Here is a 15,579-nt window from a genome sequence, read left to right on the forward strand (position 1 = left end):
TTTTTGTGGCCATTTGATACAGATGAGGGGCTGTAGCAGAAGTATGCTTGCTGTCTTCAGTGAGGGCTCAGGTATAAGGTTGAGTTCTTGTGGTCGACTGTGTACAGTATGTGCCCAGCTTCCTGCTCCATCTGTGAGCAGTAAAATGTGACATTCCATGGCCACGTTACCCCAAGAAACAACTAATTCAAACAAATGTGTTGTTTGAATATAAATTGTTTCTATGCAATGTAATGCAACCATAGAAAAGAGATATAAAGACTAGAAAGATGATGCCTTTCACTTGGCATCACTTATTTCAGACATAAGTATTGTAGGTTGGTTTGTTTTCCAGACATAGAGAAGGTATGAAAAGGCCCAAAATTATCAAGATAAGGAATAATCAACCAGAAATCCAAGACACACCCTATGTACTGTTTCCCTGTAGAGAAAGAGGTAGTAAAGTTGCAAAAACTCATGTGGTTTAAGTCATCCTGCAGATATACTGCTATATATAACTACAAATTTAATGAGTGTTCAGTGTTTGTTCATTTTCAATCAGTAGAGCTTAGGGAAAGAGAACTATCAGACAAGACTTTTTTATGCCAATAATACAGTTTCTCACATGTGCAGCAGCAATCACACTGAGGATTTGTCCATAATAAATCAAACACAACAGAATTGTTGTTGTAACCATAGCTCCAGAATTTCCTGGAAATAATTTCAAGGGGGAAAAAAAAAAAAAAAAAGAGAAATATTTGGCATAACAAAGGTCATAATTTTAAAATCCTGAGGAAAAAAAACATACAAAACCCCAAACCATTAGGATAAAAAAAAACCCCAAACAAATTCACAAGGGAGGGTCCTCGGGGTCAGAACCATCAGCTGCTTAAAGTGCATATGGACAGCTTTCTCCATCCACATTGTGGAGGAAAAAAAAACAGGATTAAATGAGCTGCCCTACAAAAGCACCATATGTTGTATTAATATTTCTGCTGTTTTACCACCTGGGCAATGTGAAGGTAAGTTTCTCACTGATATGGGGAGCAGACAGCCCATGCTGAATTACTGCTCAGCACAGAGCAAAGCCTGAGGAGATGTGCAAAAGTGTCTACTGATAATCCATGGTACCGTATGCTGGAGAGGAGGTTTCAGCACTGGTTGTTGCTGAGCTTCCTTCTGGCCGTTTGCTCCGGATCTTGGCCAGACTTTCCCTGTCGTACCTTGTCGGTGTCCCAGTGGCACGGATGGGAATGCACGGGCCACACTGGGGTTGCAGTTGGGTCTTACAGCTTTGAGGCAAGACAAGCAAGTGCTGGAAGACCAATAGGTTGCAACACTTGCTGAAGATGGTTATATAGGGAGAATAATTAATCTGCACTACTAAAGCTAATAAAAATCCATAGTGACCCAGAATTTATTTTAACTAGGAACATTTTGATGGTTTGCTCCCTGTTGTGTCCCCACTTGCCACCCACTGTAAACTCAGAATAAGCTGAAGAAAGTTATCAACAGCTGCCTTTTACTCCCAAGGGGCAGTGGTTTCTGTATAGCACCAATGTATGCTCCTGCAGCTGCGTGGATGGGCTGAGGAAACCAACAGGGCTGAGTCTTACATGAAAGCCCATCAGGGCCAGCACCTGCACTCACAGCTTTTTCTCCCTGGTAACACTTAAATAACTGATTAAAAACACATGAAACCCCTATCACCCCATCCCTGCACTGGATATTGCACAAGAATATTTAAATACCGTATAAACAAGTCATCTCTAGATGGAAAATTCTATTGGCAGAGAGAGTCGAGTTCAGCTTGGCACGGAGCAGTTTCTGGTGGCACTCCTGCCAAGCCTGCCTGCAGCTCGTTGAGTCACAAAGGAAACAGGTGAAGCTAGAGGAGAGGAACTGAGAGACTTTCTGTGACTGTGAATGTTTTTTTGGTTGATAAAGGCCATCCAGTCCCCTGTGAAGGTCAGAGCCAGCTGGGAACAGACTGCTTCATGAGTGCCCACGGGAGCCCAGTTGTCCCATTTTCAAGACACTTGCTGCTCCAGCAGTTCCAACGCCAGTATTCTGGGTGAGATGGAAAATGGGGAAAAGATAGAGGGGTGAACACTGATGAAAGAGCAAATGCTGCCCTCTCCCTCTCCCAGAGGTGATGTGACAGAAGGCCAGGGGAAGCCTGTCTCAGTTCACATGAATTCACACCATAAAGCATAATGTGGGAAACTCTCACCCCAGGAACACAACAAAGTTCATGTGTTTTTCCCCAATTTTTACAGCTCTAAAAAGTTTACAAGTATGTTGTCAGCTGGGGACAGCACCCATTCCATGGTCTGTGGAGTGGATGTGTTTGTGTCAAGAGACCCAGCTTACAGGGTGATGAGCTCAAAGTCCCTTATTACGACACATTTGGGAAACATGCTCTGCAGGGAAAGAATCTCCTTAGCCATGGGTAGAGAGGCTGGAGACTGTTTCTCTTCCTTACAGAGGTACTCAAGTCTTGTGTGGACCTTCCTGTTTTGCTGCTCTTCACTTACCATTCTGGGTCACACCCCCTCAATGCCCTGCTCACATGTCTGAGGAGGTGCTCAGGGATGTGGAGGACTGAATTAACTGTTGCGCATAACCTATTAAATTCTTAATCAGGAACAGGGAAAAACAGAGGCCCCTGCAATAAAGGCAACCAACCCAACAGTCTTTCCACAGCTGTGCATGAAGGTGTTTTGCCATATGACAGCCAGGTTAGTCCCTTCAACAGTAGTTTGATAGCTGGTGGTGAGGGGACACAGCTGAGCTTCCCGTCACTGCACTCAGTGCCTACCTCTGCCGCAGGCTGGAGTCGTCCTGGGGTTCTGGGGTGCGCCGGAGGCAGCGAGAGGGCAGAGCTGTTCCCTGGCCAGGCTCTGGGTCTGGCTGGGACAGGATTAGCTGGTAAAGCTCTTTGGGGTGGCCGGGGCCTAGAAATATCCTGTGCAAGAAAAACAATTTTGAATTCTCAGCCCGGAGAGATGCCTGGCCTGAAAATAGAGCTAATATTTTTTATTTTTTGTTATCTGAGACAGCAGATTGGGTATGCAGCTGCACACCTCCGTGTCTCTGGGTTGGCATTAGCCCCAGGGACACTACAGTCTAATGGCTGCATGATGAAAAGCAGGAAAAATCTCACAGATTGGGCAGGAGTCCCCATCACAACCCTGCCTGTAGAACCCCTGCTTGGTCCAAAGGACTGAAGGGATCCTGGCAAAACCATGCTTGCAAAGACCTCTCCCTCTTGCAAGCAAGGAGGGGGGACACAGGTGGCTGCTGCTATTGCTTATTGTATTAAGCAGGTGATTAGTGGTTTTCAGCAAGTTTTTCCCTTTGTTGTGTTTCATGAAGGCTGCATGGGCCTTAGGCTGCTGGGCAGCTGGCTTCAAACTGAGGACAATCAAACAGGATAACAGGGGTACTTTGCACTGCCTCCTAAATGGAGCCATGGGCTGAAAGCACATCATATTCTGGCTACTTATTTTTAAGCCTTGAATTTTGCAAGTAACAGGGAAGCCATGTTCCAAAGCTTTTTAATTAGCCACATTATTGATGCACTAAAGGTTGGAAGCAAGTTTCACACACATACACTTACTATGTGATTGTCCATATAATGCCTGTAAACCTTATATACACGTATCTACGTGTGCCCATGCAAACACACAGCCCTGCACCCACCTACAGTTATTCCTTTGTTTGTGCACACAACTGTCCCTAATGGGATACTCAGAGCATTATATTCTCCATTTGCCTAATGAATTTCAGTGTAAAGCATGTCCCCAGGGAGAAGTTACCCCCACAAGAAAGACCTGCCGGCTGTTGCTCAGTCTCTGTGTTGTTGCTGCCTTACAGGTGTTGATTTAACAAACACAGCTGCCCTCACAGCTTGGAGGGCACCCAAAACCCCTGCAGTCTCCTTAGACTGTGCACAAGGGCTGCATCAGCCGATGCTTGGGGATCTATTGCTCTCCAGGGACCTTGCCCCATGGCCGCAGGAAGGACAAGCCAGACTAAATCCCACCAACAGCAGGGTCCAAAGAGCTCCTATAGGAATAGTGAGAGAGCAAATCTGGCAGACACTGCAAACATCTAGGAAGGGACTGACACTAGCAAACAGTGAAATTAATGACTTCCCCTGTACCTTCTACATCTTGTGGTTCTCCTCCAACCCAGAAATGGTAAGGGTTCTTTTGGAAATCCTAGCAAAATTGTCCCGTCTAGAAGGTCGGACTGATATAAAGAGACTGGATGCATTGAGGGGGAACACAATGCAGATTGTGGGGACCTTGTCAACAACCAGCTGGGAAGGATACCTATTCCTTCTTGACTACAGTCAGCTTCCTTCTTTTGTTTTAGTTTTCTTTCCTGCTGAAGTGCCGGCTGTTCACAGGAACAATGGAGCTAGAAACAAATCCCATTCACTAAAATATTTTGGTTTTGTTTTCCTCTGTATCCTTCAGAGAGAAACTGCCTCCTGCCATTCCCTGTAACTGAACCCTTGGCTTCTTCACTGGCCCAAGCCTAATCAAGCTAGTATGGAAATACTTTAGTAAAATGAGTTTGTCTGAGTGATTTGCCATCTTTTCCATAAGAATGTGGGGTCTGTACTAAGCTTAGAAAAAAATTGCCAGCAAGAGAAGTAAGCCAATACCCTTTCCTCATAATCCAAAAATAAGCTGATGGCAAGGATGCTCATATAAGATGGAATCAGTCTGGGTTAAGTCTAATGTTTCCTATGCAACATACTAGAAGTCCCATTTCTGCTCCACATCAAAATTTGTCTGAGGCTTCCGAGGCTTTAGTCCAACCAAATGCAAAATACCTGAGAGGTCATCCCCCAAGGTGGGGAATGGAGATCTAGTACTCAGTACTGAACCTCAGACTGGTCATCTCATAAAGGCTTGTTTCCAGGAGATAAAACATACCCAAATGGTAAGAGAAGCTTTGCTAGGCTTGTGCAGGGAAAATTCTGTATAGCCCCTTTGTTCTTGGCAAATTATCTATTTGATTTGCAGCTAAAAAATGTTCAGATTACCTTGGTAAAGTGAATGCTGCTTTGAGATCTAAACTACCTGATTTCAAGTTCAGGTTAGAGGCATCAAGGACCTGAATTAAGAGCAATTGTGAATTGTGAATGCTAGTGTCCAGCAAGGTTATTGTCAGCTACACTACAAAGCAAGGAAGACCACCTGTAATTGTCCTGCGGGGAGATGGAGTGTGCACGAGTGAGCATGGTAACTCCTACACCCCACCAGGGTTAGAGAACCTCACTCAGAACAAACCTCCCATCAAACTGCATCTGCAGGACAGTGGAGCAACTCCCTACCTGAGAGACAGGGGGTTTGGGAGCAGGAGGTGCTGGCCGGCTTGGGGGTGTCCTCCGGGCGATGTCCCTTGCTGCTGGGGGCTGTGCTGGCCTGGAGGGCTGCCCCACACCACAGCTGTAGCCAGCAGAGAAGGCAGGTGGCCGCTGCATGTTCATTTGGAGCCCTGGAGCTTGCTGGGAAGGAGGTTTCGATGGGATTTCAGGGAAGCCAATCACCTGTGCAAAAGATCCATAAATCCCAGGAGTTAGGTACTTCTGCTTCAAACCACCTTTTTACTCTCTGCTACACTTTTGAGGGTCTTCATGTGGTCTCTGAGCCACACAGTAGGACATATCAGTGTGTGTTGTATATGTCTAGTAGGTATTGATTAGATAGACCAGGACAATTATGAGGCAGAAATGTAACCAAGAGAACAGAGTGACTCAAAGATTATCATTATAAGTGACATTTGCAAATAAACCAGCATTTGCAATTGCTACAGTTTTGAAAGAGGGATTTGACAGAAGAGGCTCTACCAGGAGTGGCAAGAGGCCACACAGGTCTGGTCAAATCCCAATGTCTGCCTTTAGGAAAATGGATAGAAATAGATCATACGTTCAGCTCCCACTGACTTTCAGCCATGGGGGATGTCTGTCTGTTTTTCCCATCCTTTGATAAATCCACTCTCTAATTGCTGTGTGAGAGGGCACTGCATCCTGTATCTCAGGACAGCTGCATCTCTGCCCTGGGAGGTGGAAGGTGGCCTTGCCCCTACCTTCCTCTGCTCCTGGGGGGTTTTCAACTTGAAGGCAGGGTTTGCATGCCCATTTCCAGAAGTGTCACTGACAATGAGAGAAAGAAAAGATTGTTACTTCCTTGATACATTTTCTCCTTTTTCTTTGCTGTTTATTCCATTACATTTTAACTGAAGGAAAAAAAATGAGAAGCAAATACTGACTAGACCAACACACCCATTTTGTTACATTCCTCACAGCCTTTGCAGCTTCTCTTCTCTCCTGACACTGAAAGGGGGTGGATTCAAGTAGGAAAAGTGCAGCACTAAAAATTTACCTGAATTGTGGTGTCTTCTTCAGAGAACAGATGGAAAATTTATTCCAGCATTTCAGATAATAGAATAAAAACATTATTCCAATGAGAAGGAGAATGGGAGCCAGGATTGCTAGAGTTACCACGACCGCTGAAGGGCCTGAGGGCAAGAAAGTAAAGTTAGTTAAATGGAAAACTCTCTGCTTCCAAGATAGCTTAAGTCTTTCTGAAGTGCCACAACAGTAGAGTTGGTCCAACTCACCTTCAGGCATGGGAGGACCACTATCCAAACTTCCCCCCCTCCCCAGCTTGTTGCAAAATGGGGGGGCCCAGCCCTGGTTGCAGTGGCAGTTCTTGTTATTATTGCAAACCTGAAGGGGAAAGACTCAGAGACTTTAGTGAGAGTTCCTAAAGAATCTACAAGCTGAAAATACATTAAGCCCTTGCTGGATAAAACACTGTTCAGTCTGAAATGGAGATGAAAAGGAAGACACCTACCCCATGCCCATGGCACTTCTTGCTACAGCTTTCAGAATCAAAGATGTTGGACGTGTTCTGGCAGCGTCCCTCAAAGCAAACCTGCAGAGAAAGGATCCAAAAACTCAGCCTTAGGTCTTTGGGTCATGTGCCATGTTACTGCCTTGTGTTATTTTGTGATTTGTGGGGTCCCAGACAACAATACAAGTAATACCCCGGGGAAGAGTAACAGGCCATGAAGTTATACTTGTTCCCAAGGACATTTAATCACTAACCTTAATCACATGTCAGAGAGAGGAGTGGGAACTCAGAAGCTGATATATTGGCCATGCCCATGTGGCAAGTCTCTCAAGTTCTCAGGTGTCTTGACTTCTAATTGTCTGTCTCACCTCTAAGTAAGATAACCTCAAGCAACTATCAAATTCCAGATTTAGCACTGGCCCTGGACTTCATCTGGCAAAGACTTAAGGTAGGGCCTTTGGTGTGTATTCTTCCATCGCTTCTCAGAAACCTCTAAGAAATTTTTCTAACAAACATAAAAATCCCCTAGAAAGGCATAAGACAGCAGAAGTGAATGGCTTGATAACCACAAAACACTTTCCAGATGGAAAAGTCATACCCTGAACCTCCCACAAGCCTTTACAGGCAGGATTCTACCTACATGATGGCTGCCACACTTTGTTCCTGTCAACACCAAGCCAGGATCCAGCATCTCCTTTTCTTCACTCTCCGATCGGTACACATGGGTCCCTCGGCACCTCAGCTCTGTCCTCTGTGTGCGGAGAGTTGTGTCAATGGCCACCGCGTTGGACTGCAAGGGTTTGGAAGCAGAGCTCTGGCACTGGATCTTCCCACATTTAGCATCTCTGTTTCCAATGGAAAGGATAAAGTGATTATTTTTGGCTTGCTGAATGTTTTGGGGGCATCAGCTCCACATGGAAATTAAAGCAGCAGCATTGAGTCATTGTTCCATAGCAAAAGAGCATGCACCTCCCAAGACCTGCCCCAAGCAACAGCATCTGGTAGGTACTGATGGTACCATTTCACTGTCCCCATGGGTAGGCCAGCATCAACACAATCACAGATGAGATTAGGAAGTTTTTGTCTCAGTTAAAAAGTCACATTTAACCTACAGATTTGAAAATCCCCTCTTCTGTTGCTTTGAAAAAATATCAACTAGATGTTTTATAATGTAGAAGGCAGGGAAAATGGTAAATTTAAAGCTTTGGCCATAAGAGCTCTCTCTAAATCTGACAAGGATGCAGTTGGTTTCCCAGAACGCAGAAGGAGTGAAACCAAAGCATGGATTAGTTTTATCTACTGGCTCATAATTTTGTAATACATAAAAACATTATCTACAATGAGCAACCCTTGGCTGCCACTCTGCTTTCTACCTCATCTCGCACTTCCTGTAGTTGCCGTAGATATCCTTCCCGCAGTTCCCGTAGATGTCTCCAGCAGCATTAACCTTCTCAAAGCAGGCATCTGGTGCTGGCCTTGCTCCTGCATGGAAGAGACTCATGTGGCTGATTCCTGTGGAGCCTGGCAGTCCATGCTGACCACTTGTTCTTTTGCTGGGATGGGTTGAGCATGGGAAATGTTGGTGCCTCCTCTAAGCGAGCAAGGCAGGAGAGGAAGGCTCCCCAGGCTTCGCTATTGATAATGGGTATGGAACGTACTGCTGCCTTGCATAGGCGAGTAACAGCAGGATGCCATACGATACTTCCTGTTCAAAGGGCAACATATTTTACTGCAAGTGGTGTCCTTACCAGGCCCCCACAGCTGCAAGCACTGGTCCTTATAGGTGAGACACATGCCACTGTAGCAATAGGCCTTTCCTCCATCGCAGGAAGCCCCATCAATTTGGTAAGAGTTGGGGGGGCAAAATGGTGACTCGCCAGTGCAGTATTCTGGGAGGTCACAGAGTCCTGACCTTTCCCTGCAGGGAGTTCCTGGAGACATCAGCTAAAAAAATACAAAGGGGGAAAAAACTGAGCTATTGCTTGGCTCCTTTGTGGTTTTGTGTCTGGCTATGTTTGCTCCTCTTTCCCCTCCATTTTTGAGCCTCACAGTTCCACCACCACCATTCCCTCTCCTCTTCTCCCAGGAAGCCCCAGAGATCCCACCTTGCACTGATGACAGCAGCTGCCATGGGCACATTCAGCACCCAGCTTGAGGGAGCAGGTGCTGGCGTTGCAGCAGGGGTTGTTGCATTCCTGGAAGACAGTGAGATGCAGCAGAGTTTACCAAGCAGATGCTCAGGAGAAGAACATGCAAGAGCACTGAAGTGTGAGGCTGACACTAGTCTGTTCTCCTACGTGAGAAATTACATGCAAAGTAACAGCCTTCTTTCCACAGGATGTTCCTGATACCCAGTATGTGCTGAGCTACAGCAAGGCATAATTGTACCCTCTGTTGGACTGACTGGATACTATAGGTTGTGCTCATTCCATCTGATGAGTCTGGGCTGCTTATTCAAGATCCTTTTTGTCTTCTTAGTAAAAGTATGAATTTGGAGAAGTGACATGCAGTTCTAAGAGAAGCTCCATCCTTACCAAGAATTTACATGTGGAACTGCAACATCTAAGATCACTTTTTCTCTCCTTTTTTAGAAGAAGATTTCATCACTTCTGTTCAACTATAGATTACACCATCCCTGAGTTCTACACTGTACTTTGCACCGTAAATTTAGTTAGACATGATACTTTACAACCTTGATTTACATTGCATATACATTTATATTCAGGCAAGGTATGCCTATCTTCTGAAAAAAAACACAAAGCTGTTTACACACACACAACTGCGTTTGTAAAACACATAATAAAATCATTGTATCCCACTAAACCCCAAATGGTTGGATCTGAACAATTGTTACCTCTACCTCTCCACAGTCACACTCCTCCCCCTCTTCCAAGTAGCCATTTCCACATTTCCTCCCACCATACATTTTTTTGGTATCCGGCATATTGGAGAGACACATCCCTCCACCAGACTGCAGATACTTCTCCAGCTCTTTTCTATTGCACTGGTTGAAGACCTTGGGGAAGGGGTGCCTGAACAAAAACAGTGTAGAAAAACATCATGACAGATCTGGGCAATGGTTTCTAGAACCAAAAATGAGTATATACAAATCCTTATGAGTGCCAAAGGGCATGGTTCTCTCTCTCTGAAGTCTGTGGAATTGTGCTAAAGCAAATAGTGATTTTGTGTGCCTGTTTAAAAATCAGACCCATCTGGATTACATTTGAAAATAAGGTGAGATTGCACTACAAGACTGTCTAGCAATATAACAGCCTTAAAAATAAACTTTATTGAAACAGAATATGTTAAGTTAGATTTGACTTTGAGAGCTGAAAAGTAGGGCTGTCATTACCTGCTCAATACTGAAGCTGTAGCTTATTCCTAACTCTGCTTGGGCAAGCCTAAGAATCCAAACCTGAGAATCACTTGGACTGTGAATAACTGCTTGTGAATGTAACTGATAAAAATAACGTCTCATTTTTCCTATCTACTGCCTCATTGCAAAAGATGTGAATATTTCATGTTACATGAATTATTAATTTCTACTGCAACAATGCTTGAATCTATGCACTCTCTATATGACTGCATGTGTGTGTACATGTTGTGTGTTGGACATTCTACTCACATGTCTGTATGTTTTCACTTCTTCCTTATTTGGAGGAAATCATAAAATAAGGTATCTGTGAAATCCCTAGGAGAAAGGCTTGTAGAAACAGGGAGTGTGGTTTTTAGTGAATGAGTTCTGCTGATGTTTTTACGTGACAGAAATATGGAAGCTGTTGAGGTTCCTCATCCAAAATGAGCTCTGAAATCCCTGTGGGTTTCCAGAGTTGCTCTCATTTCCCCTTTCTCCTAAAGCCAGCTACTTATTCCCTTTTAAACACAAGCTTTCTCTGGCTTACTGAATCCAAGCAGCATTCTTAAGACAATATGTAGTCAACGTTTTCATGTCTTCTGACTTAGAAATATAGCCCTATCACTGTGCCTTTAAATAAAGTTAGTTCTTCCCTGAAGCAATCCTTTTTCCTCTTGTTACCACACATCTTTTGTACAAGATACTTTAGAAGCCCTGTTAACTATCTTATCTACTCATCTCTTGCAACACAGACATGACACCCACATAGACCTCTACATGGCAAAGTCACACATGTTCTGGTCACCCCTCATTCCTCTGTACTTGCTGGCAACAGGCAGTCCAGGTTTTGCAGAAGGATGTGTGTGCATACAGGCTTTGAATTTGCTTTGGGGTGGTGGATCATTGGTATGACACAGTGGAAAGCACAAACTCAGAGATGAGGGGTTAGAGGGGTCCTGAGACAGTCCCTCAGGATAGAAGAGAGGAAAATTTTCCTTTTTCCCAGACAGTTTAGAGCTCACTTCTAAATGCTGCCAGATCCCTACATTACCAAAGGAAAATCTAAAGCAGGAATAAGTTCATCAGAAATTTAGCAAATTGCTATTGATACATGAGCCAGGGTTTGCCCAGAAGTGTTTTCTCTCTAAACACACTGGCTCAAATAGGCAGCAAACCAACCCACCTGCATTCTGCATTTCTAGCTCTTACTCCACTAAGGATCTTGTAACAAAGCCATTTGCATTTTTCCATGAGACCCTGTATGACAAACTCACCCAGTTGCAGAAGCCATGATGCAGCCTCCATCTTCTGCAGGGGTAGTACAGCAGCCAGCTGAATCATGATTCATGCCAAAATTGTGTCCCATCTCATGGGCAATGGTAGCAGCAACACCAATAGCATTATCAGAGTGATCCTATACAAGGTCAAAGAAGCATATCAGCATTTTACCTGTGCTTGTCCTGTGCACTTCTGAGTCAATGGGGTAAGTAGCACTTCTCATTACTACATGTAGAAAACATCTCTTGAAGGTGTTCATGCCTATGATTAGGTTAGACAGAGGCCTTCAGGGGAAATATTTTCCTCCTGGGCTTTAGGAGGCATCTATCTTATGCATTCACTGCTGGCAAGAAACATCCTTATTAGGTATTAGCAATTACTTACCATGTTCACTCCTCCTGACTGGAAATCAGAGCACATGGCCATCACAGGAGCCAAGCCTACTGTGGTACCTTGGAAGGCCACACCCCTAAAATCAACCCAGAAAGACATGAAATGGCACCAAGGCACTTGAGTAGGCAGGACAGAGAAATGCATCCTGCAGTTCACCACTCTATACATACACGCAGTGTGAGGTGAATACATTTTCTTTAGCAATATCTTCAAGGACAGGGCACTATCACAGAGCTACAAAGCACTGAGACCTGTCTTTCTTGGACTACTACATTGTTTTATGGGCCAACCAGCCAATTCTATTTTTTATAATGGTCTGCCAAAAAAAAAAAAATGTTCCCCCTGAGCTTTGCAACAAGCATAGAAAAGACTATTTCTGGATCCTTAGTTGGGTGCTGTTTTGGATATTTAATTTACCTTAAGCCTGCTATTTGCCAGCTTGGATTTGAGGGACCTGACAGAATACTAGATAACACCTCTGAGGTGCAGCCTCAAGGTCCATCTGGCAAGCTGGAATTCTGCACTATCCTATCTGAAATGGGAGCCTTGGAAATTGTGCTCAGGACATGAGTAGGTAAAGGTGAAATACAGTAATATTAAAGGGAAAAAAACAACCAACCAAAACAAGGGAAAAGGCATTGCATCCCTGCATTTCAGTCCTCCAGGTTTCTCCTCTGACTCACCACTGTTTACTGGAGGATGAATTACTATGGGAGAGATAAGGAGGTCTAAGAGGTGCTGCAAATTTTTCTTCCAATGACTTCTGCACTGCTGGCCATAGCAACTGGACCTAATGAGATCAGCAGGATGAGTCACAGATCATCAACCAGCTCCCAGCACCATATCCCCTGTGTCTCAGCAGGATAAGTTAGGAATTAAATGTTAGGTCTTCTGCAAAGGGCCTAGCTTCTCCTTACAGGTCTTGCTTATAACTCAGATTTTCTTGAAACTGTGTAAGTAGCTGTAGCTGATCATGTGAAGCTGCTTGTGATACACACACACAATAAAGCTGATGCACTTTGGTGTACGTGTACCGAGGCTGCTCCACATCCTGGGACCTCTACTTCTCCTGGCATGGTTTGTGCTCTGGGTACCCGAGCTTAAGGCTGGCTGAGCACTACATAAATCTGCCACTCTGAATCTTAGAATGTCATCTTACAGACTGATTTCTCACCCCCCCAAACCCACTTGTCAGAAACATGAGAAATAAACCTACGTGATTAATTGGGCATTATCATGTTTTCTGTGCACCCTCTCCTTGCTACTCCAGGCCAGAAAGGACTTCAGAGTGGAGTAGGGATTCTCAGATACATCACATTTATTCCAATTACTCCAGATCTCCAGTCCCACCAAAGCAATCCGGATATTCAGGGATCTGTAAAACTAAGATATGAGAAGGTAAAGACATAACAAAATAAGCATCACTAATTTATTTTACTGTATTTTTTTATCTTGTATATAAACCCTGCTATATGCTACTACAGATGCACATGCCCAGAGAAGATGGTCTCTCTGGAAACACACTGCAACTTAGAACCACAGGTCTGCGGAGAGAAGTGTGCAACACCCACAAACCTGAACTCAAGTGAACTAGGGATGCTGGACTTTCATTTTAAATTAATGACAGAGAGAGAATTCAGAGAAACAAAGACTGGAGATTGAGGTTATCTTTAGATATGACAAAATTCCTGAAAAGAGGAAGGAAATAATCTGCTGCTCACATCAAGGACAAACATGGTAAGTCTTCATGGGTGGGGGGCTGAAGGGAATGGTAGAAAGAGTTTAAAGCAAGAAGGGGAGTATGAAGGGAGTGGATCTGAAAAGCTGTGATGTTTAGTTCAGCAGCACTGGGTACCATGTGCAACGATGACATCTGGAGGTCTTTTCCAGTTCTACTTGCCAAGATTCAAGAAATGAATACCCTAGTCCCTTGTCAAAAAGCAGTATTTAGGTAATACAGGTAAGAGAGATGTATTAAAATACAGAGATGCTCATGCTGGCTCCAAGGAAAGGAATGGGGATTCTCCCACCCTGTACCTGATGGTCAACAGCAGAATTGTCTGTCAGATGCTCTACACTCCCCAAGTCACTGGGGAGAGCTGGCAAAACTTTCTCCTCTCTCTCAAAAAATCAATCTTCCTCTATCCCAATAATTGTCATCATTCATTATTTGGACTTTGCTTGCATCAGTTTCTGCACACCTTATCTCACCTTATCTACGTAATTAGCAGCCTCCACTAATTTAAGCCTTGTTGCTTCAATGTTGAAGTGATGCTTCTGAAACTGAACAAAATGAACATGTCAGACAGCACAAAGGCAACTGGAAAGAGCTGAAATATGTTAAAACAACCCACATTACTGTGGGAATAATAAGGTAATTATCAGGTAAATCCCAAAAATCTTCTTCTAGTGAAGGAGACTGTCAAGTAAGGGCAGTTCATGACACTGTGAGGCTACCCCAGCTTGTCTGATGAAACAGTGAACAACATATGGCAGTTCCTGGGTATAATGTGTTTTTTCATAGTTTCCCTGGTATCCTGCTGCCTAATAGAGAAACCAAAACAGGTTATGCCTCTTTAGTTTTGCTCAGAATAAATTATAGCCTGGAGCACTATGTGGCTTTCTCTGTCCAAGTTTCAAGTTGTAAATTATGAATAGGACCAGCCTGATTCCTATCTGTGCTGGAAATTGAATGATCAGTGAAGCACTGAGTGGTTTGCACTGTTGGTCTTGCGTGCTGTCCAGGCTGGGGATGGGGAAAGGATTGCTGACTTCACTGGGTCTCTTCCAGCCCTATTCTATGATCTGGAGCCTTGAAAATGTCTATTTATATATCTGCTACCGGCTCAGAGCAGAGGATAATCAGGGTTATCTTCTCTAGAGATTAAGTGTACTGCAGACTTACAAGCACATCATTCCTGGAAACACCCAAGTCACCCTAGGTTGAAGGCAGTCACTCCCATCGATAACCAGGACTGGCCACTGGTACCTTGGGAGGCAAGAAATGACCCCCAGCCCTAGTCCTTCAAATAAATTGCAAGCTACCTCTCTCCCCTGGCCAGCAGTGACAGCAGAGCCATGACAGTGGCAGCCGAGGGGTCAATGGCTGCTAGGACAGAAGGGACCAAGTCACAGCTTTCATTGTCTGCTAGTGGGGTAGGACCACTGGAATGGCAAGAGGAAACTGTTGAGGTCCAGCTCTCCTCCTTGCCCCAGGTGGGATACTCTCTCTGGGCCCAGTGCTCAGTTGGTATAAATGTGGCCCCTCTTCTTACCTCTGCATAATCAGCCACCAGCAGAAGCTCCACGTACTTTGCAGTCTGCAGAGTCTCTCGTTTCACCTGAGGCAGTGGTAGCACAGGTTACTTTCCCCAGGACCCCCAAGAAATTATTCACAAAACATATGTGCAGGCCATTTTTCCCAGGTGTTTTTTTTTTTCACTGGCCCATACCCCTCACCCCATCACACACAGGGACCTTCAGATGTGATTGACTTACAGCAACCAAATATCACAAGTGAGCTTAGCTACAGCAAGTGCCTGTGTGCTTGTCCTCAGCCCACCTGTTTGTTCATGTATAAATCTGTGCAGGAACAGCTCCAGCCCAGATGCCTTATGCTACACAATAGCCCCCAACACTCATTTATTTCCCTATTGGAGCCACTATTTGGCAACCAGCTTGCTACAAACCCTCTTA

General features: G+C 44.5%; 1 protein-coding gene across 1 annotated transcript in view; it reads right to left on the bottom strand.

Moving 5' to 3' along the window:
• Window positions 1-720: 720 nt before the first annotated feature.
• Window positions 721-15,579, bottom strand: part of ADAM19 (ADAM metallopeptidase domain 19) — a 30,532-nt gene continuing 15,673 nt past the window's right edge. Inside the window, exons 7-23 of the mRNA XM_051631551.1 lie at window positions 15,159-15,224; window positions 14,095-14,166; window positions 13,100-13,266; window positions 11,875-11,959; window positions 11,487-11,626; window positions 9,712-9,889; window positions 8,963-9,052; window positions 8,606-8,801; window positions 8,231-8,339; window positions 7,498-7,702; window positions 6,858-6,938; window positions 6,622-6,730; window positions 6,384-6,519; window positions 6,088-6,154; window positions 5,333-5,548; window positions 2,801-2,947; window positions 721-2,049 (exon numbers count right to left, since the gene is read on the bottom strand). Coding sequence (XP_051487511.1) covers window positions 1,975-2,049; window positions 2,801-2,947; window positions 5,333-5,548; window positions 6,088-6,154; window positions 6,384-6,519; window positions 6,622-6,730; window positions 6,858-6,938; window positions 7,498-7,702; window positions 8,231-8,339; window positions 8,606-8,801; window positions 8,963-9,052; window positions 9,712-9,889; window positions 11,487-11,626; window positions 11,875-11,959; window positions 13,100-13,266; window positions 14,095-14,166; window positions 15,159-15,224 — 2,139 coding nt within the window. The 3' untranslated portion in view covers window positions 721-1,974. The remainder of the gene's footprint in view (window positions 2,050-2,800; window positions 2,948-5,332; window positions 5,549-6,087; window positions 6,155-6,383; window positions 6,520-6,621; window positions 6,731-6,857; window positions 6,939-7,497; window positions 7,703-8,230; window positions 8,340-8,605; window positions 8,802-8,962; window positions 9,053-9,711; window positions 9,890-11,486; window positions 11,627-11,874; window positions 11,960-13,099; window positions 13,267-14,094; window positions 14,167-15,158; window positions 15,225-15,579) is intronic.

This window comes from Apus apus, chromosome 13, assembly GCF_020740795.1.
Source record: "Apus apus isolate bApuApu2 chromosome 13, bApuApu2.pri.cur, whole genome shotgun sequence".
NCBI lineage: Eukaryota > Metazoa > Chordata > Aves > Apodiformes > Apodidae > Apus > Apus apus.